Here is a 22,278-nt window from a genome sequence, read left to right as displayed (position 1 = left end):
CGTCATAGTCAAACTTCCTGTTTCATTGACTTCACCAGTTTTGTAAACTTGATGTAACAGGAAAGTGTTTGTATGCCCCAGAGCGAGGAACTACCACTGTTATGTAAGTTAAAGGGTTTGGAGTTTTCTGCAATAGCCATCATCAGAAACTGACCACTGAATCAATGACAACATCTACGCAGTAAAGCAATGCAAGCTGCATGATCCAGATTGTTAGAGATTAGCATTTTGCATCTCAAAGTTGCATTGCCTCAGTGTTGCGTCAGTGTTTCAAATTTAATGTTGCCCTTCAAAAAAAATAAAAATACTCAAATGATCAAAGCAGTAATTCCCTCATCAAGTCAGTTTGAGATGTGTTCTGTTGACCTATATGTGTCACTTTTTATTCTGTGATACACGTACTACCACATAGGAACTTCCCCAATGATGTATAATGCATACTGCATGCTACACGAGTTAATGACCCAGGTGTTGAAACCCAAGTGACCCATATTATTTGTTCACACACAGCGTCTTCTAGTCTACATTCGTATTTATAAAACCCCTTTTTAACCTTTACCATGTTGACTCCTTCCTGTCCTTTGTGAGCTCATGTACAGTCCCCTCCAAAAGTATTGGAACAGTAAGGCAAATTCCTTTGTTTTTGTTGTTCACTGAAGACAGAATATGAGACAAGAGTTCAGAATTTCAGCTCTCATTTCGTGGTATTCACATCTAGATGTGTTAAACAACTCAGGACATACCACCCTTTGTTTGAACCCACCCATTTTTCAAGTGAGCAAAAGTATTGGAACATGTGACTGACAGATGTTTCTTGTTGCCCAGGTGTTGCCTTTTAGGTTGATTGTCCAAACATTAAATAGCTCTGCATGACTAGTCTAAGTTTTCATCCTTGGTTGAAACCTATAAAGACTGCATTTCCTGTTAAAGAGGATAAACTGAGCAACAGACGTCAAACAGGTCGGCCAAGGAAAACAACAGTAGTTGACAGTAGAGAGCTGTGAAAAAATGCCCCAAAACATCAGTAAGTGACATCACCAACGACCTCCACAGTGCAGGGGTGAAGGTATCACAATCCGCTGTTGGAAGAAGACTCAGAGAGCAGAAATATAGAGGCCACACCACAAGATGCAAACCACTCATCAGCAGTAAGAATCGGAAGGCCAGAGTGAAATTTGCTAAGATGTACAGAGATGACCCACAAAAGTTCTGCAGCACAATCTTATGGACTGATGAAGTGATGGAAAGGCCAAAGTGTGGAGAAAGAAAGGAACTGCTTATGATCCGAAGCATACAAGCTCATCTGTGAAGCATGGTGGAGGTAATGTCATGGCTTGGGCGTGCATGACTGCTTCTGCAACAGGCTCATTCATATTTATTGATGATGTAACTGATGATGGTAGCAGCAGAATGAATTCAGAACTGTACAGAAACATTTTGTCGGCCAATTTAAATAAAGAAATGCATTGAAACTAATCGGGTGGAAGTTTATCATGCAGCAGGACAATGACCCAAAGCACACTGCCAACAAAACAAAGGACTTCATCAGGGGAAAAAAGTGGAAGCTTTTAGACTGGCCAAGTCAATCACCTGACCTTAATCCAATAGAGCATGCATTTCACCTCCTTAAGAGGAGACTGAGTGGAGAAACAACCCGAAACAAACAAGAAGTGAAAGAAACTGCGTAAAAGCCTGGAATAGCATCACAAATTAAGAATGCAACAGTTTGGTGATGTCAATGGGTCGCAGGCTTGAGGCACTTATTGCAAGCAAGGGTTATGCCACCAAATATTAAATGTTATTTACTTTAAGATTATTTGTTCCATTACTGGGCACGGTGGTGCAGTGGTTAACGCTGTCGCCTCACAGCAAGAAGGTTGTGGGTTCAAACCCCGGCCTTTCTGTGTGGAGTTTGCATGTTCTCTCTGGGTGCTCCAGCTTCCTCCAAAGACCTGTGGATGGTGACCCTAAATTGAGCGTGAGTGGTTGTTTGTCTATGTCCTGGCGACCTGTCCAGGGTGTACCCTGCCTTGTGCTTGATGTCAGCTGGGATTGGCTCCAGCCCCCCCCGCAACCCTGTACGCAGGATAAGCGGTTGACAATGGATGTTCCATTACTTTTGCTCACCTAAGATATGTCCTAAGTTGTTTAACACATCTAGATGTGAATACCGGGAAATAAAAGCTGAAATTCTGAACTCTTGTCTCATACTCATCTTTTGATCTTAAAACCAAATGTCTTCAGTGAAAAACAAAGGAATTTGCCTTACCATAAATTACTGTTACAATACTTTTGGAGGGGACTGTATGTGCAATTATCGAAAGTGAATAAGTACATTTACTCAACTGCTGTGCTTAAACACAATTTTCAGGTACTTGTGCCTGTATTTCACTTTTATATTCTGCTCCAAGAGGGATTATTTTTTTTAACTTATTACTCCTCAACATATTCTGTATTTTTGTCAGTAAAGGAAAAACGATTAGACGATTAATTTCTTAGTCAAACAGAAAAAATTATTTTGATTAATTGGTTAATTAATCGTTCAAGTTAATCTTTGAGCAAAACGTTAACCATTCTCTGGTTCCAGCTTCTCAAATATGAGGATTTGCTGCTTTTCTTTTTTTTTTATATCATTGTAAATGAATTATTTTTGGTTCTTGAGTTGTTGGTCAGACAAACGAAATGAGAGAGATTTTCACTTTTTTTTGCCCTGACATTTTATAGACAAAACAACTAATAATCCATCAAGATTGTTAGTTGCAGCCCTAATTGACAGGTACAGTTACTTATTATTACTACTAACTTTGCCCATGTATTATTTGTATTATGTTTTTGTAATAAGCAGACCCAAAAGCAGACACAGAACACAATAGACCGCAAGGTAAAAGTTAAAAGTCACAACACAATGAGGTTTACTTTAAAGGAAGAATAACATGATAAACTACTAATTGGCCAAGCTTCTCTACCACTTGAGGACAGGAATAACCTGTCAGTGAGCTTCAGGAAGCCAGGAGTATTTGACCTGGATGGTTGATTGGATGATTACTGCCAGGTGTGACGAGATCATGCCCGCAGACACACACACACACACACATACGAAAGGGAGGGTAAACACAAGAGTAACACCCAGAGCCACAGCACTGGCTGTGACAATTTTAATGTATTGAATTATTTAAAACTGTTATAACTGTTATAATATATTTTCATACAAAACAGTGTGATCCTGGATTTGTTGTTTATTAGGCTGGGTCTCCTTTTTTCATGTAGTATTACTCATGTTTGCATTTGTACATTTCATTTCTACTATTATCCTTTACTTAGTCGTCTATTTTATGTCTCTGCTCCTGGCTCAACACGCTCTTGACCTCAGCAGGCGTTATTAAGGAGTTAATACTGATTCATGTTGATGGGAGGCGTGTCTTGTGAAGAATAAATATACCAAAGATGAGCCTCACACCAATTTGTAATCCGATGTGTGTGCATTAATTATCCTCCTAAACGCAAATGTGTGGATATTTCTGCTCTTTTCTATCATCACAATTTCTATTTTTGTCAAATTAGCTGAGCTACTCCACAGTCTTTCCACCTACCAGGTACCAGTAATAGTAATCCAGCAATCCATTTTAAAGCAAAAAAAGTGGTATTATTCATTGTGATTAGTTTTATCTTTGGTAAATTTGGACACAGTATAAGATAAAGTTCTATTGTGTTTATTCTGAGCTGCTTTACATGAGAGTGATTGTACCATTTGATAAAGCCAGCTTCCCTCTAAAATGGGGAAGTAGATGCATGCTGAGACAGGAGGGCGAGATGAATGGTTTTTACATTTTGACACTCAGGCGAAAAAGTGTCATGACATGAAATGGCTGAGAACTTAAACACGACACGAGGAAAAAAGCTCTCAGAAACCAGAGTGAGCTGCATTGTATAACGGAGTGATCAGTGATCATGAGCGCCTATGCTGTGAGTTCATTTTAATTTCTTAACCCAATATTGTTTACTTAGTTGTGCTGATGGTTTCATTCTATGTCATTATTGATGTGAAATATAGTTCACTTACGTGGCTTTTCATTGTCAGAAGTGTTGATTCTGACTTTGTCTTTCTTTCAGCAAGCTGGTATGACTATTTATGGATGTTTGCGATTCAGTTCAGTAACTAAAAATCAGCATGCTTGAGTGAAACAAGTACTATTACAGTGTGTGTTTCACTCTTACTGAGCAACGGCAGCAACTGCCTCTTATTATCTTCAGTTAAATACGGGCACGTGTGTGTGTGTGTGTGTGTGTGTGTGTGTGTGTGTGCGTTTGTGTGTACCTCTGTGCTGTGCTGGCGAATCAAAGAACATTTTAGCAGGCAGGATGTAACGGGGGCAGAGGAGTACTTTCGGTGTTGGCGTGACCGTTAGCCCGGGCTTTGTGGCTGATCTTAACTGAACACATTTGTCAGCATCCTGTTTTACACGCCGGTCAAATTGCTGCCATTTTGGATTTTTGTGTAGTTTTTGCAATGAACTGACAGAAACATTAAAAAGTGAAACATGCTTTGATAATTTTTGCAGCTCAGTTATTCAGAAAATAGTATTGAATTTTGTTTTAAATTAAAAGGACATTTAAATAACATCTGCTCGTCTGTGTTTCCTGACTTTGTTTTCCTCTCTCTCTCTATCTCTGTCTTCTTCCTCGCCAGCTGTCACCTGACTTTCTCTTTGAGAGCCACCAGAGGAATACTGACAGTGGCTGGCAGATGAAACAGGTAAAACACTACCTGCTGCATTCTTTCATCGCCAGAGGGCGTCTAATGCATTTCACCTTGACTTTCACCTTGTAAAAAACACCCGTCAAAGGGTAAAGTAGAAGCTAAGTGCCAGGTTTACATATTCTCCCTTCACAACAGGATGTAAAACAGGACGTCATACTATTCTGGTGGTGTAGTTTGTCACCTTGACTTTGTAAGATATGTTTCCACGTCAACCACCGGAACTGTACATAAATATCTATAGATTACTTGCCTATTCTTCTTTTAAAAGTGTTTAGCTGACAACTCTTTCCTTGTTATTGTTCACATGCTTGACTGGGAGGTAAGGGTTTTTTCAGCGCTTGAAGGGCTTTTGATGGAGGGTATTTTCCTCATGAAAATCAATGAACTCGAGTCGTTAGATTTGCAAAAACTGCATCTCCACTGTACTATTGTAAAATACATTAAAGTAATGCCAGCTATGCTTTTTAGATTCTCGGAGATCAGCATTTATGCATATTAAGGTGGTGAAATAGCAACTCATGGTGTAAAAACAAAGGCTGTTACCCAAGCAGTTCTTACTGCAACATGTTGCATCACAGTGGGGTGTGGGTGCGCTTGGTTTAAAGCCGTTTCAAAGACCTCCTCTTAGCAAAGGAGCAGATTTGGCTCTTAGTGCTAATCCTTCTTGCATTAAAAGATGGCAAACATTAGGAGGGATATTTAGTCTGATTGTTGAAACTAGGTTACAGGGATTGGGAAAGGTACTTAATTATGGGTGTTTCTGCATGAAAGTTGTGTGAATTTGTGCATTTGTGTGTGATCATGCTTACTTATGTACATGTACATACGCTAGGTTGTAAGCATAAATGTTTTGCATGTAAAGAGCAGATGCATGGTCTCTGACTCGCCGTCTCTCGTCTCTGAAGGGACCGGCAGTCTGACCCAGTGTGTGAAGTGCTCATGCTGTATTGTCTGTCAGTGCAAATAAATTCAGAATTGATCTGACATTGATGGCAGAGGGTTTCACAATGGCTACCACTGTGACCTTAGGGAACTGAGGGCAGACAAACATAAGAAAACCTGGTCTCTTATCTTTGTCAAGTGCTGGTGCTGAAGAAGTGTGATCAACTGTTGGTCTGTGTGAGGTGACATTTAGATTTCTGAGTAAAAATTGCAAGCCAGCATTGGGTGCCCAGACTGTGGGACTTTATAATCTAAACAAATTATGTTTAGATTAGACCTTTCATTTGTCCATCAGTCAGAAAAACAAATATATCATCTGTGAATAACAAAATACATCCACTGTAGCAAGAATAACCAAAAAGTCCACAAATATTTATCAAAAGTTCCTCATCTTACTGTGGGTATAACATAGGGTTAAATGTTGAAAGAGCACATGAGAGTAAAAACAGCAATGAAGACAAATTACTGCTTGTGGTGTTAGTATATGTATGTATGGTAATTCTTCACTGCACAAAATCTAAACCAAAAGTTTTGTACAAATAGAAGATGTTGATTGTGTTGCGAGTTTTGCATGCTTGTTAGTAAATTGATCTCAGTTGTTACCAACAGTATCTCAGTATAGGTACTGAAGAAGTTAGGGGAGAAACTGTATGTTTAATTTTTGTAAAAGGCCCTGACCTTTCTGTTGCTCCTTACTGTTGCTTGTTTGTGATTTTAATTGTTTGGGGATTTATGCTGATTATACTGCTGCACTCATTCAAGGTTGCTCTAGGCGAGAGCATTAGCTAAAATCTAAAATATACAGTAAATATACTACAAAAACAAGGTTCCTCTATAGAGTCAATAAAGTTATTCAGAAGAAAATAAACATACAGCTTTAAACAAGATCTACAGATGTAAAAATACAACAGGAGCATATTGCATTTATTAAATCAGTGATTGCCCTTTCCTATATTTGTCTGTTCTAACTTTCACCACTCGCCCAAATATTTGACCCTGACCTTTAACCCCTGTGAAGAGCATGCAGCGTGCCGCCTCTTCTGACACCCTCAGCACGATGGCGTTCAGCAGTGCCAATGCCCAGTTCCATAACTCTGGCCCCCTGCATGATGTCAAGCAGCAGCTCAGCTACTCCCAATCTATGATCCTGCCTGAGAACGGCAAGGTATTCACCTCCAGAGCACATACACACAGGGTCAAAAACGGTGTGTTCACAGACATGCAGAGAGAAAAAGTGCTGAAGGTCAACACATAACACTGGACACATGCACGTGTACATATGAACAGACAAATGAACACAGCCGATGATGCCCGCTTTCTGTCTTTCAGCTGGTCCAGCAGTGCAAAGATTACTCCTGTAACATGACCAACATCGTCGTGGAGCCTCCGTCTCCCGAGAGCTCTCCGGACAGCGATGGTTGCACACCAGTGAGAAAACTGATTATTACTTTGGAAATAAAATTACCTCTACATGAGTATAATATTGATTTAATATTATATATAGACAGACAATGGGCACACACTACCTTCAAAAACATTTTGAGGAGCATTTGGTCACCTTTAACCCCTCACTCACCAGCCAACATTTTAATCCTGTATCTGTTCTTGGCAGTAATGCTCTCCCCAACATATAGTGGCAAAAAAACAAGGCAGTCGCCATAAAGCTCTGGTAACTCTTCTACTGACCTTGGAGGTTTTCTGAGGAAAAACAACATGGACAATTTGTTTTAAACATAGCATTAACATTTTCTGTGCATTTCTGTTTCATATACAAACTAACACAGATATTTGTCCAGGATGGATGCATCTGAGTAACTGTATCTGGAGAAAGATGTTGCACTTGATTATTTGAGCTTGACTCAGCATGGCTGTCTCTACCTATGTAAATAAAGTAAACTAAATACAAATAGCTTTCCTTTTTTCTTTGTTCCTCACTGTCTTTATATACTGTACTCAAAACTTATAACTTCATAGTTAGTATTAATTCTATTCTCTTGCAGCTTAAACGGGGCCACACCGCAGTGGGAGACTTTAGAGCAACCCCCCTCCTGCTATTTTTTGAATGATGCAACAGTCAAGTTAAATGGGTTAGCTCAGGATGCAGTATATTACACAGAGGAAAACCCCTCTGCTGTACTTTTACTGTTAACATTTCAAGTTGTCCACACATACTCTTATTACTCTTATTGCCCCCTCTGAGTTATAACAACAGTGTGACAGTATAAATATTAGTTCTTGAATATTGCAGATTTGAATGCACTAATCCCTTTTAATGTGTTCTCAGGAGTTGGAGAAAGCCGGCCTCCTGAACAAGACAAAGATCGCCGAGGGAGGTCGGAAACTGAGGTGAGTTGTCAACAGGCTGCTCCCATTAAAGACAAAAAAGTTAAATTACATTCAATCTGTACATTGCATTTGTATGAATATAGTGTTTGAATAAATGAAGGCAAGTATGATTTTCTGTTCTGAATCTTGTCTGACCCGTACACGCGTGTTGCAGGAAAAATTGGAGCCCTTCCTGGGTGGTGTTGGTCGGGAATAGTCTGGTTTTCTTCAAAGATCCTAAATCACAGACACCTTCCAGCTGGGTAAGAGCTCAGACAAACTCTGTGTGTAATTATTTTAATCCAGTTCATGTCTTTGCAGTAACATCAATTAGCTTTGTTTTCCAATAAAAGATTTTTTAAAACTGGGTGGAAAATCGTCAACATCATTATCATGAAGCTAAGTTCTTAATCCTCAGCCAACTCTCGTGAGTCATTTTGCAAGTTCAGGTGTCAGTTTTACTGAATGGTGGACTTTCTCATATTAGAATTAAACATTGTGTAGTCATTTTTGAAGTTAGCTGACTGGTCTGTCACACAAAGCTCAGTAGCTTTTAACAATCCACACAGCTGGATATTTCTGTCCACTATTTTGTATACATTTCTACATATTTTTCACTTTCTCTTCATGGGACCTTGCAGTGAAAGGTCATCAACACCAACCCTTCCGATCATAAAAAGGTCATATAAACCTGTTGCAGGTGTTGTGTGGGAAAGTGGTTGCCCACAAATACTGTGCAGAAAAAATACCCAAACTCTATTTTAGTAGCACATATGGGTCTATTCAGCCAACGAAGTGTTTAGAAAATAGGACAAAACATGATTTCTTACCTTTCTTACCTGTTTGTTTTTTTTATATTGAAAACAGAAACCAGGAAACAGTCGCCCTGAGAGCAGTGTGGATTTAAGAGGAGCACAGCTGCACTGGGCCAACGAGCTGTCCAGCAAGAAGAACGTCTTCAAAGTAAGAAAATCAGAAAACCTAATTAAAAGAACATCACACTATCAAAAGATCTTATTTGAAAATCCTCAAACTCTCATTCTTGACAAATTCAAGAAGTTAGAAGTGAGCAGTAAGCTGCCCAGTACAACTGCAGCCCGGGGTTATGGGCCTTTCTCAAGGGCACCTTAGTGGTGGTAAATGATGGAGCACTGCTTAGTTTACTTTCCACACCCAGATGTTATCCTGCCGGTCTGAGGATTTGATTTGCAGGATTCTAACTAACTAACTTTTGAGCCATAACTACCCAAAAATTGTTGCTGTGAGTTGATGTACAGTGGTAACTGATAAGCAGTAAAATATAGAATCATATTTCTGTCAGCAAAAAGTCCTTATCAGTTTGGGAAGTGAGAGTGGGAAGCTTTTTTTCACCGGTCACTCAACAGTGACCCTCAGTGAGCAAGGGGAAGCAGAAAATGTACATTTTCCAGTGAACAATAACTGTGAGTGCAGTACTGCCTTTAAAATTAAATAATTTCTACCCTGATTGGGGAACTTTGGGGAAAGTTAATCATACATTGTTGTGGTTTAAAAATGTGTGCGTTGTAGCTGAGGACTGTGACAGGCAACGAGTTCCTGCTGCAGTCGGAGACAGACTCTCTGATCAAAGAGTGGTACAGCACCATACAGAACGTCATCGACAGGCTGGTGAGACACAAAACACACAACACACGTAGAGTTGTACTTTCAATGTGCCACTTCTCTTTTAGTGGTAAAATGCCCCTCACTATAAAAGCTTTATGTTCTCCACTGCCTTTTTTCGAAACACAGTTATCCACATCCCTGAACTCCTTCCTGTTTTTGTTTCTTTTTGTTGTTTTTATTTTCTTTTAGATTTAGTTTCTACCCTTTCATTGTGTCTATATAATCTATTTCACATGTAGTGTAATTTAAGCCTGATGTTAAGAACTCTGAATTCTCTTTCATGTGTATGAAACGTGCGATATATAAAACTGCTTGACAGGATAACTATTCAAGTTTAAAAAAAAAAAGATTTATATAGCAAATATGAAAGGAGTTTGAATGTTGTATAAATGGAGACATTATAATTATTGACGGTAAAAGGCTTCATGTACCCATTGAAATTTGAAATACAGCTGCAGGGCCTGGTTTAGAAATATTAAAGTTATAGAAAATAGATTTTTTTAAATTAAGGAAAATCCTAGCTTACACTTTTTTTTGTTTACTTGGTGGATTACTCAAGCTCACTCAACCTGGTGAATAATTCAAGTAGAGCCATACCGATAAATCAGCATGGCTGACATTATCAGACAATTTTATCATTAGAGGTATATCTGTATGGGGTCGATTACAGCCAGTAAGTATCAAAAAAATATTCAACAGAAATACAAAATCCAAAGAACAGTTGACATTACATAGTTAGTCCACTAAAGCTCACTGTTGACATTTTGTAATCTATGTTTTAGCTCAGTGTTTTAGTTTTCTTGTCTGTAAACTTATTGTTTGGGTCAGTCTCACCTCTCTCATCAACACCATTTCCAGCAGAAGGCAGCTATCTTAAGTTAAAAAAAAACTCTACAAACCTACTGTACACCACCTGCCCAGGCCCAAACAGCAGACAGACTAAGTTAGTGACTAGCTGGTGAACACAATGGAACATTTAGCAGCTAGAGACAAGAGACAGATATTTCCCTCAGGAGTTGGTGGAGAGAGAGCTAAAAGAAGAGTGAATGTTTGATTTACATTCATCAGGTGGCCAAAACCACGACTCTCAATGAATGTTGTTCTGTAAGTGCTGTATGTGTAAATAAGCAACTCTTCGCTAACATGTTTGCCATAACAACTTTCTATGTAATAAAATGTCAAAGCTGTGTTTACGGCCCCCAAGTGGCCAACATTGATTTAAAAATTGTGGGTTTAAGAACCATTCCAAAGAGATTCTTGTCAAAAATGTTTCTTAATAAAATCAAATCAACCCATTTATTGTAAACAGATGTAGACATTTTAAACTCTCATTATAATCCACTCTCAGATAATCTCTAAATTAAAGCTTAATTTTGGTAGCCTGCGCAAATTACCTGCACTTGTTTTTGTCAGTGTGTAAATGCCTCAATAAATGCCAGTTTGAAAAGATGCTTTAAACGGTATGTGGTATAATGTTTGTATCTGATGCAGTTAATGCTAAATGAGCGCTATTTCACTCTGCCTGCCCTCCAGGACCGTGAAAACCCAATAGACAACGTCCTTCTGTACTCTCTGAGGCGAGCGGGCAGTGTGGAGATGCTGGACCACAGTGGAGACGAGGATGAGAGGAGAATGTCGTGTAAGTCATCGCTCCATTCCTTCCTTCACACGACCTTTCTCATGAAACCGTTCACCCTCTACCTCAGTTTACTCACGTCCTCTTGCTCCATCATCATCACTCTTTTTCTCCAAACTTCCACACAGGCTTCTTACATCCCTCCATCCTCTCGTCCATTCTCTCCTCCATCCAGCCCACTTACATTTTCACGCGGCCCCCGTGGCAAATAATTCCCCCGTCAGTCCTGTCACACCTCCGCCGCCGCCCGGCCCTCCCGCTTTTCGTCCTCACCACCATCCCCTCTCATCTGCTCAGCTGCCCCGCAGCCGCACGCCCCGCACTGACCTCCTCCTCTTCCTCCTTCTCTTCCTCCTCCTCCTTTCCTCCCTCTGCAGTCCCTCGCTCGTCGTCCAACCTGGAAAACACAGAGAGGAAGAGAGTGAAGACTCGGCTGAAGAAGCTGATCCTAAAGAGACCTCCTCTGCAGACGCTGCAGGAGAAAGGGCTCATTAAAGGTGAGATTTCTTTTTGATGTCTTACACCATTTTTATTGCAAGCATCCTTCATACAGCAGTGTGCGGCGCAGTGGTGAATGATGGAGGTGGGTGTTCTTTTTTGCTGAGCTGGTAATATTACAAGACTGCACTTCTACAGCTAAAACTATCCGCAGAACTTTTTGTTGTGAAGTTAAAACATATTTTGCCATTAAACTAAGCTGCAGTTGTAATGACTGGCAGGAAATATCAGCATTTATCCTGCAGCAATGCCACATCCCCTAGCGAATGTGCATCGCAATCCTCCTCATCTGTAAAATAAGAGCTTCTTCAAGTTTTTCACACTGCTTGTGCTGATTACAACACTAATGTAACTTTTATAGATCTGTCTTAAAGGCTTTGCATTAGTTTCTTTCCTTATTCTAAGCAAAGTAAATTACAAATAGGTGACAAATTAAAGGAAAGGTTTTATTAAATGAAATGAGTGGGGGGACTTAATGATGCCGGTGTTTCCATGTAGGGTACACTGAATGGTTTAAGTATAAAAATCATATTAGAATCAATATTTTATTATATGATTTTACAAAATGGATGTGTGGGTAAAGCATCAACAACAGGGGAATATTATTTGGAAGAACGCTGTTCATCCCTTTAGTAGAGTTCAGAGACTTGGATAATCATGATCTACCCTTACTAATGCACTTTATATTGGTTTTTCCTTTAAATTGTCAATTTTCATCAAGTGTGTCTCCCATCCGTGCATGAACTCCTTTTCATCACAGATAATAACAATAATGAGTCTTTCTGCGATTCCTTATTCTCATAACTGTTTAACAAGATAAAGCAAATATTTTATTAGCCTACAGCCACAGCCACTTCCATAAGACTTCACTTGAAGTACAAAGCAAGATCCTGAAAATGTGCAATATTTGCAGCTAATCAGTGCAAGAGAGAAGGAAGAGGGTAAAAAGTTAAAGAAACAAACATTAACTCTTTTACAACACTTGCCTTAAACTTGTTCCTTTTTTGTCCATATTCTAAAAGTAAAAAATATTCCAAGCACCTTAGTTTAAGTCTTTATTTCTAGCATTTCTACCTTTATTTCATAGTGAGGTGACATGCAGTGACCTCATCATTTTAATAAATAAATAATTATTTGGTTAGCATGGAACAGCTGCAGCTCCCTGAAGGCTTTGTCAGACTGCCAACTGTGTTTGTAAGCTCGTCCTCAGCCACTACAGGAGGCGGAACAGGGCATGTCATTATAACTGAAGAAGCCGTTCAGTTGAATGGAAGCATCCATAGATTTTTAACAAAATGATGAATCTGCAGATACTTTCACCGCGACTTTGGAAGTATGTTTGGAAATAGACTGATTGCAGTTTTCATTTTTTTAAATGATGTTTTCAAGGTCATCACAGTCTTTATTAGAGATAACACAGTATGATTAACAGGATAATGGTAGCACACTCTGGAGTAAAGGTGTATGATTTTTTTTCACCCTAGAGTGTATGCAGCACAGTTACATTGCATCATCGAGGGTTAGTTCACGTCTCTGCTGGGAACATGGGGTTTTCTTCCACAGAGAACCGTAAATGTATCACTAGATTAACTTGAGCTTGTAGCTCTTACATCATGTCTTGGCACAGTTATCTGAGGGAAAAAAACATTCTGAACTGACATAATAAAAGTGTGTTTGCGTGTGTGTTTGTGTCCGTCTGTCATCGCCCTTCAGATCAGGTGTTTGGCTGTCGTCTGGAGATGCTCTGCGAGAGAGAGAAGAGCACCGTCCCTCGCTTTGTCAGACTTTGTACTGAGGCTGTGGAGAGGAGAGGTACAGTCGCTGCAGACATGCAGCCGGCTCCTGCTAATGTGATTCTCAACTTAAATGTGGACACATGAGAAAACAACCTCAATCTTGTTTGGAGCATCAGTCACTTGACAGCAGTTCTGCACCCCGCTGTTCAGCTCCGTGATAGAAATCACCCGACAAACATTTACTGAAAAATGTTTGTGATTGCCCGACTAAAACGCGCAGAGAAGATGTCATGACAGCTGCCAGCCAGAGAGAGATCTAAATGAGAGAAAATGGAGTTGTTTGGAAACTGTTTAGAAACGATGCTTCTAATCAATATTTAATACACACAGCAACGGCTTTAAAAACCTGGTTTTGATGAATTAAATATTTCTAGGGAGAAGTTTCAGATTGAGACATTTATACTCAATGCTGGGACAGACTACAAACCCTTTAGGACAAAGCAGCTTCTGAAAAAATAGAAAGAAGAATTATTTTTTTAATCAAGGAAGGTTAAAATCAAGGGCAACTTGACTTGGTTGAAGATACTCAAAGATGTTTTGTCCCTCATCCAAGAGACTTCTTCATTTCTGACTGACTGTTAGGGAAACCCGGTATTTAACCTCTGTGCGGTCGTTGTCCAGATGATTGATACCACTGGTTCGTTAGTGCTCCTGGATGTTGTAACAACAGGAGCACTAACAAACCAGTGGGATCGATCATCTTATCTCTTGGATGAGGGAGGAAACATCTTCAAGGATAACTATGACCTGGATGACTGAGAACTTTCACCGACAATTATTTAGATTTTTCTCCTATTACCAGTATAGGGACTACTGTGTTAATAATATTGAGGTCCATGTTTCTCTTCCTGATTTTTCGCGCCTTTTTTTGCACTATTAAATGGTGTTTTGTTTAATGTTTTCACCTTATCTGAAGGATAATTGTTTCTTTAAAAATGACATTATCACATGAATAATGAAAAATTTTCTGTCCATCGACTATTTGATTAATTGACTGATCATTTCAGCTCTTAGACAGATTATAAAGCCCTCGCCTACAGTTAAGAGGAACTTAGCTTGGCCAATTAAAATATTTGGGATGAACGCAATAACAAGGAAACAAAAGATAATCAACTAATAATCAAAATTCTGCTACAATCTTTTGCCTGTAAGCTGCTGCAAAGTTACAGTTTTTTGTCCAAGTGAATGAATGCTGTACGTTTTCTAACAGTACCATGATACATTAGGTGTCTGTCAGTGGCTCCTTGTGACTTGTGACACTGTATTTTAAAACCAAAGCTCTGATAGGTTATTAATAATCAATGTATCATAAAAGTCTGACTTGTTCTAAACCTTCTGACATTGAAACCAGTGTGGAAAAAGCAGAAACTCAATGTCATAACAAAACCTTGTAGGCGATTTGTCAGATGACTTATGCTATAAAATATTAAGAGGAAGTTTAAAACTACTCATAGGTAGGTCATGTGAACATACAAAATGTAACTTTTTTTTTTTTTTGACGTCACAATGTGCTTTTGTTTTACTTTATTCATATGTTTTTATGCAACAAAACAAACCTCCTTGGCACACTAAATTATTGATGTGCAGAAAATACAAATCAATTATAAATCAGCCATGACTGTTTTAACAGTTTTTTATCTTACATTCATAAATTCAAGTTTTAAATATTGGTAAATGTGTGGAGATCCCCTGATCTAACCAGCTCTCTGGTGGTCTGTTTGCAGGACTGGAGACTGACGGTATCTACAGAGTGTCAGGGAACCTCGCAGTGATTCAGAAACTACGCTTCCTGGTGGATCACGGTGAGGATGAAGGGGAGGAGGAGGAAAAAACTGACACTTTAAATTTTGTCTTTGACAATGAATGAGAAGTTGGACTTCTCTGGCATTTCTCAGAAATCATTAAATTGTATCCCTTCCCCTTTTTGCAGTAAAGATAAATGCCATATGATGCTGTTCTGTCCTCTCTGATGACACATCATGTTGTGTAACCACAACACACAAACACTCACTGTATACCTGCTTGCAGCCTGTGATTATCTCGTTCCCACTACATGACATCCTTTTGATAAAGTGGACGCTGAGGAAAACCCATTGAGTAACTTTTGGTTTTTGCAGAGCGAGCGGTGACTACTGACGGCCGTTACATGTTCCCAGCGGAGTTGGTACAAGGTAGATTCAGACTGACGAAGAAAACATCCACTTTCACGTTTTTGTTACTCAGCCTGCTTGTTCTGTGCATCATGTGTTGCATAATGTGATCACCTCAGTCAAAAACTCCCCCCGAAAACCCACCAACAGCCTGATACGCAGCGCCAAGCTGCAGCGCCGAGCAGTTTGGTGGTTGTGCCGTTTGCTTAATGTATGTGTGTCCCTTAGGCTTTTCTGCTTTAAGTTGTCTGATGTAATAACAGGCAGCAGATTGTACAGCGAGTTCTCACACAGTCCACAGCTGCCACCAAGTGGACGAAACGGAGAATCACCTGCTTTAATCCCACAGCAACGTCTCTCTGACTAATGTTTCTCATCATTAGATGCTTGTTTGTATTGTTGAAATATTGAGCTTCTTCATATTGAGGTCAAATTAAAGCTCCTTATTTTCTTCCATTTGGTTCTTATGATCCCGTGTGAGAAGCATTTGTCAGGCCTGGGTTGTAAGAAAATGTGTGCTTTACATGTGTTTGTGTGTGATTTAGAGTGTGTTTGTGCCTCTTTGTCTTCTCTTACTTTTTACACAGCATATCTATCTCAGTCCTGCAGCTAAAGCCTTCATGTTATGCCTCAGCACTGATGTGAATTCAGACTCTACTCTGTTTATGTTGTTCACTAAATGATACTGTGACTGTAAATCCGCTTCTTTCTATCTTAATTCTCACTCTTTGTCTGTCTCTTTTCACATTGCCTTGCCTTTCGTTCACTTCCTCTGACCCTGTCTGTCTGAATTTCTCTCTGTTCCCCTCACCACCCCACCCCTCCCTCCTCCACCCTCCCTGTCTCTTAGAGGAGAAGCTGAATTTGGATGACAGTGATTGGGAGGACATTCATGTCATCACAGGAGCTTTGAAACTTTTCTTCCGCGAGCTTCCCGAGCCCCTGGTGCCCTTCGGCTTCTTCACCGACATCGTGGAGACAGTCAGTGAGTGAGCAGCTTCAGCCTTAGGCTGTTTATTTTTTTTTGTATATGCACTCATAAAACTTATCTTTGATCAGTCTGAGATAGACATTTAAGTCCCTCTCTTTAGTTATCTTACCATGGCTCACAAAGTTTGTTTGAAATAAAATATATATTTTTATTACAAAGCAAATAATCACCTTCATATTTGTGGAGAGACCTTATCATAAGATATAGTTTTCTTATAATATAATGGCATTTATTGCCATTTATTTGATTGTGTGTTGTAGAAAGCAGACAGGAAATGAGGGAAAAGAGATAGTATATATGGTATATGATAGGCATAAAAAGTCCCTGTCCAGACTCAAACTGGGGATGTTGCATTTACATAATCAGCGTCTTAAACCTCGGGGCCACAAGATTTTCAAATCTCAAATCATTATTTTTTTGCTTTTATTTTGAATACTCACAACACTGCTGTGGTTTTAATGAGTCAAAACCCGTCCTGGTTGGGGAGTTCACCCACCTGCTTAACTTGGGCACTTTCACACTTTGTCAAGCTGTGGCTGAGGTCATTTTCTTCATTATAGAATGTAGTTTGTTTACAGCGCTTTTCCCCACCTCTAGAAGCTGTTGCACAACACCATATATACATCTTGAAAGATATATGGACACAGTAAAATAAAATGTTGCGTCCCAAAAAGAAAATTGCATTAATTCCAAGGCAAGAGAAGACTAATTGCACACTGACAAAACTGCAATTTATTGAGCAGTATTGAATTAAAATGAAATGATGCTTTTACTGCAAAAAAAAAAATCCTCACAATATAAAAACTTATAAACTTTCCACACGACTTCCATAATCCTCAACTTATATGCAAATATTATATTAGAATCATATTTGAATTAGGGCCCCTTTATTTAAAAGATAAGGCTGGCATTATTCTGTTTTTTTTTTCAATAAATGCCATGAAAGGACCAAAACCAACAATCTGCTAGTTCATCTTTTACTACTTTACGACTTCCATACCCCGTCTGTGGCAGCCCAGTCAAACATAAACCATTAAACGGCTGCCACAAATATAGTTTGATTATTTTAAATGCCAAAAATGTTCCTAAAAAAATGGGGCACAGTAGGTTTAAGCAAGCAAAGGTTACTCAAAAAGAAACAAGTAGTGAATTTGTAGGTGGACTATTTCAGGATGTATTCACATGTGGAACTGACTCAAAATTGTGCCCATGTCCTCATCATAATGAAGTAACATGTCATGCAGTGCAGCAGTGTGGCTCAATGATGTTTTTAATAGTCTTGAACAACAATGAAGATCCACTTCACTGAGGAATAAACCAAATCAGGCTTACATACACTTTTTAGTTGTTAACAGCAAAAGAAAATAGAATATCATCAAACTTTTCCTTTAACTGTGTTCTTAATCATTTAATTTACATAAACTCCTGTGATACAGCAGCTTATCATATTATCTTTTACTTCTAAAACAGTAGATAATCTGGCATTTCAAAATAAATTACAGTCAGGAAGAAAACTTAAATATTAAGAAAAATGAATAACAATTAGAAATACATTCTTGGTATGAACTCTGTTTCTTATCAATCTGAACTTTTTTTTATGCACAATGTGAGCCCGGGGACTAATCAACCGTTCATCAAATCACAGTGGTGATAGCTGATAATTGCATGCCGCTGTATCAGATTAGATAGTGGATGCTAATAGAGGACATGTGATATCAGTTTTTGGGTGTAAATCAAGTTTCCTACGCTAATGAAGTACATGAAATGGAATGCAAATCATAATATTTATTGTGATCTGACTCTCGCTCTGTGTTGCAGAGATGTCGGACTACATGGACAAAGTGGATCGTTTGAAGTGTCTGGTGCTTAACATGCCTCCTCCAAACCATGACACACTGCAGTTCATGTGCCGCCATCTCAAACGGTTAGAGGGCGGGAATAAAACCGCATACAGTACATCTCTGCTCATGTGTTTGTCTTTATGTCTGCTCATTTCCATTTGTCTGCCCTCTACATTCATTCATAACGCAAAATATTCCTTCGGGACATTTTCAGCAGGAAGGAATGAACCAGATGCCCTTGTAGGAAAATATAGTCTCAAAACTTTTCTTTTTTAAATCTGACCACAAGAGGGGGGTAGTTTCCTTGTCGTTCTCAGTCATTTTCTGTCAGGGATTCTTTGGCCTTGGCTCAAAGTATGCCAGTGCTGTACCAGGATCACACTGTTGTTAAGTTTGGGTCCCTGTGAAGATGAAAAGGCTGGAGGAAGATGAATGGTGTACAATGTTCTGCGAGCCAGTTCCTTTTACAGTACATAAAATTTGTGTTTTTTACCGCCTATGGTTTTTCCTTCCACTACAGGGGTTAGTGTTCGTGTTCTGAGGCCGATGTTTGTGCCAGGGTGTGGTGTGCCCCATGAATTTGTCAACTCTGTGTCTTTCTCTCATTTTCTCCCCGCTGTCATTCCTTTCCCCCCTCGTTCTGTTTCTCATTTATTATCTCCCTGCCCAATCTCCCCCGTCACCTCCTCTCTTGCTCTCTTACTACCTTTGTTTCCTTACTTCCTCTACATTATCTTCCTTCTCTTCTTTGTATTGTCCCTTTCCTCTTCCTCCCTTTCCATCCCTTTATCCATTTTCCTCCCTCCCCCTCCTCCCTCTGCCTTCCCCCCCGCTCTCCTCCTTGCCTCAAAGGTCCCATGGGAGCCTTGTGGTTCGTCTGCTGGAAGGCATACCAACACCACCGCCGCCACCACTGGAACCTCTCTCTTTTTTCTCTCTTTGCCCTCTCCCTCCCTCCCTCGCTCCTTTTTTTCCTCTTCCCTCTCCTCTCTCACTCTCTTTTTTCCTCCTCTCTTTTTAATGTGGAAGTTTTGAGCAATTGCTGGCTGCTTCTGTGGCTTGGTGGGAATGGCATTTTTAGAAGAATGCCTCATGCTGTGGCTTAAGTCCATTCCTGAGTCCCCCCCCAATCACACACACACACACACACACACTCAAACACACCAACGTAGGAGGATACAGGCAGTGGATTGAGACACTTATGTGCATGAATATAGATTGTAAGATGCAGATACATGCACATGAACATGCATGCAAAAACAAGATGTCCCTGGTGACTGATTCTTTTAGTTACTAGTCTGTAAGAATTATAAAGAGTCACTTGCTGACCACCAAAGATTAATTCAAACAAGACTTGACGTCTACAGCCTTGCTCTGCATGATCTGTGAGGCTATACTTATTGAGCATTGAGCTAAATGCTAATGTCAGCATGCTAACATGCGCACATTGACAATGCTAATATGCCAATGTTTTGGAGGTTTAATATTTACCATGTTCAGCATCTTTGTTTAGCGAGTTAGCATCCTAACATTTGCTAATTAGCAATAAAAACAAAGTATAACTCAGACTGATGGGAATATCTTTAGTTTTGCAGGCATTTGATCACAAACCAAAGTGCTGGAAAAATAACAATTTTGACCAGATGGTGGCGCTAGCTGAAAAGAAGACCAGTTTTTAAAAGTTATTACAATTCATCCTGTGGGGGGAAATTATTGTTGCAACCAAATTTTATGGCAATCCATCCAAATGTCACGGTCATGGTGGTGCTTAAGGAACTGTGAAGGGATCACAAAATTCATTAGGATTCATCATCTGAAGACCATTAATGTATGTCCAAAATGTCATAGCCAACCATCAAATAGTTCCTTAGATGTTTCACTCTGGGCCAAAGTGACCGACAATCCCATCCCTAGAGCCATCCTGCTGGTGTGACTAAAAATTTAAATCCAATATCAATTCTTGTTGATATTTTAGATGATGTTAAACCTTTCTCTTCCTATCTCTGTCTGTCCTGTCTCTCTGCAGAGTGCTGGAATTCTCAGACACCAACCGAATGACCACCCAGAACATCGGTATCGTGTTTGGACCGACCCTGATGCGCCCGGAGCGGGACAATGGCAACATGGCGGTGAATATGATTTACCAGAACCAGGCGGTGGAGCTCATCCTCAGCGAGTTTGACCACATCTTTGGAACTAGAGGCCCCTCTTGAACTTTTCGGACAGAGGGGGTTCAGAAGGCTCCCCCAGACGAAAGCACAAGTAGTGCAGCGTTTGTCCTCTTTGCCTGTTGACTCATGTGGTGTAAAAATGGATTTCACATCAAAAGATAATTATGGGGTAAAAAGAACCAGGACAGAAAGCTGCTAATCATGACATCTGGCTTCCATATAAAGCCACGTTAAAACAATAATAGTAAAACAAACCAATTTTAGCTGCAGTACTTGTGTCTTTGACTGCAGATGTGGAGCCCAACCTCGGTGTTCTTTTCTCCCGGAACAGACACCTCTTTGTCACTTTTCCTTGATGTTTCAGACTTGATCGGGATAAATAAAAGCCATAAAAGTGATAAATCTCCTCCAGCTGGTCCAGCTAGCTGAGTATTAATCAGAAATTTATGAAAGAAGGATTTGTCTTAACGGAGCACTGAAAGCAAACTTAGCAGAACCATCTCACTGTGAAAACACATGCACCAGCACCTCTTGCAGCAAGGATGGACAGATTCCACCTGCAATGAACAGCATAGATATACTGTTAAAATATGCAAACAAGCAGGAAGCAAGCTGTTGTTGGGCGTGTGAATGTGCCCACATCTCCGCTGAACAGTGTTTAGATGAAGAGCTTTATAGGTTGAAGACTTCAAACAGGGTTTAACGGGGAACTCTTCAAAGATAAAAGCATGATTTCAGTGATGGGATGGATGAGCCACCAGGGCAGCAAATGTTCCTTTGTACCAAATAGTACTTTGTCATGTGTGGACCTTCTTCCCTTATTGTACAAATTTGGATCTGTCTTCTATTTTTATTAATGCAGACTCCTCAGATTAAGTTAAAAATATTACATTGTAAATATGTGAAATACTGTCTTTGTCAACTAGTAGCACTTTGCATACAGTGTGTAACCTAAACATCATATATTAGCCAAATTCAAAATGATACATTTGCTTTGAAATGGACAGTGTCATTAATATATTGCTTTGACCTGATTGCTAACACCCCTGCAATAATTAAAAAAGAGTGAACAAACTGATTTGTTTTGTGATATTTGGTCATGATGTGTCTGTCAGGTTGTTTGTACTGAGCGATGGGTTGCGTGAGAGATAGTAGAAGTGTGTGGAGGTATGTGGGCCACAGAGACGAAGCGGGCGGAGGCATCCCCTGTGATTGGTGCAAATGCTGCTTTTAATAACAGAACAAAAGAGGAACTGGAAATGCATATGTTTAAAAAATGTGGATTTTCCCCAAAACCCTCTCACTCTGTGGCTTTGGTAATTTTATATTGTCTGTGGGTTTGGCAAAAGACAAAAAAGAGCAGAAAAGAGGCACGGGTGGGGGCTCATAGCTCAGAGATTTTGCAAAGTTTTATTAGATGTATTTATTCATTTTTATGTTCGTATTATTTCAAGTCCTGCGAGTGTGTGGGGAGGGACTAAAATGAGTTGTAGCTGATTGATGGAGAGTCATCTGAAATTTTGAT

At 39.6% G+C, this 22,278-nt stretch overlaps 1 protein-coding gene across 8 annotated transcripts in view; it reads left to right on the top strand.

The window, feature by feature from the left end:
- The window catches only part of arhgap9 (Rho GTPase activating protein 9), a 47,410-nt gene extending 25,579 nt beyond the window's left edge, over window positions 1–21,831 (top strand). For 4 of the 8 annotated variants that reach the window (XM_038697516.1, XM_038697511.1, XM_038697512.1 and 1 more), the window contains 15 exons: window positions 4,688–4,753; window positions 6,720–6,866; window positions 7,031–7,129; window positions 7,986–8,047; window positions 8,202–8,289; window positions 8,894–8,989; window positions 9,575–9,673; window positions 11,204–11,309; window positions 11,684–11,803; window positions 13,518–13,616; window positions 15,325–15,402; window positions 15,718–15,771; window positions 16,601–16,735; window positions 18,560–18,665; window positions 20,609–21,831. In XM_038697516.1, the coding sequence (XP_038553444.1) occupies window positions 4,688–4,753; window positions 6,720–6,866; window positions 7,031–7,129; window positions 7,986–8,047; window positions 8,202–8,289; window positions 8,894–8,989; window positions 9,575–9,673; window positions 11,204–11,309; window positions 11,684–11,803; window positions 13,518–13,616; window positions 15,325–15,402; window positions 15,718–15,771; window positions 16,601–16,735; window positions 18,560–18,665; window positions 20,609–20,795 (1,542 nt within the window). In that variant the 3' untranslated portion in view covers window positions 20,796–21,831. The remainder of the gene's footprint in view (window positions 1–4,687; window positions 4,754–6,719; window positions 6,867–7,030; window positions 7,130–7,985; window positions 8,048–8,201; window positions 8,290–8,893; window positions 8,990–9,574; window positions 9,674–11,203; window positions 11,310–11,683; window positions 11,804–13,517; window positions 13,617–15,324; window positions 15,403–15,717; window positions 15,772–16,600; window positions 16,736–18,559; window positions 18,666–20,608) is intronic. The other 4 variants (XM_038697515.1, XM_038697514.1, XM_038697520.1 and 1 more) reach the window with 4 other exon arrangements.
- Window positions 21,832–22,278: the final 447 nt, after the last annotated feature.

Source organism: Micropterus salmoides, unplaced genomic scaffold (assembly GCF_014851395.1).
Source record: "Micropterus salmoides isolate LMB-PRFRI ecotype aquatic unplaced genomic scaffold, ASM1485139v1 Ms_hic_scaffold_4, whole genome shotgun sequence".
In the NCBI taxonomy this organism is placed as follows: domain Eukaryota; kingdom Metazoa; phylum Chordata; class Actinopteri; order Centrarchiformes; family Centrarchidae; genus Micropterus; species Micropterus salmoides.
The sequence above is the reverse complement of the archived record's forward strand: the minus strand, read 5'-3'. Positions and strand labels throughout refer to the sequence as shown.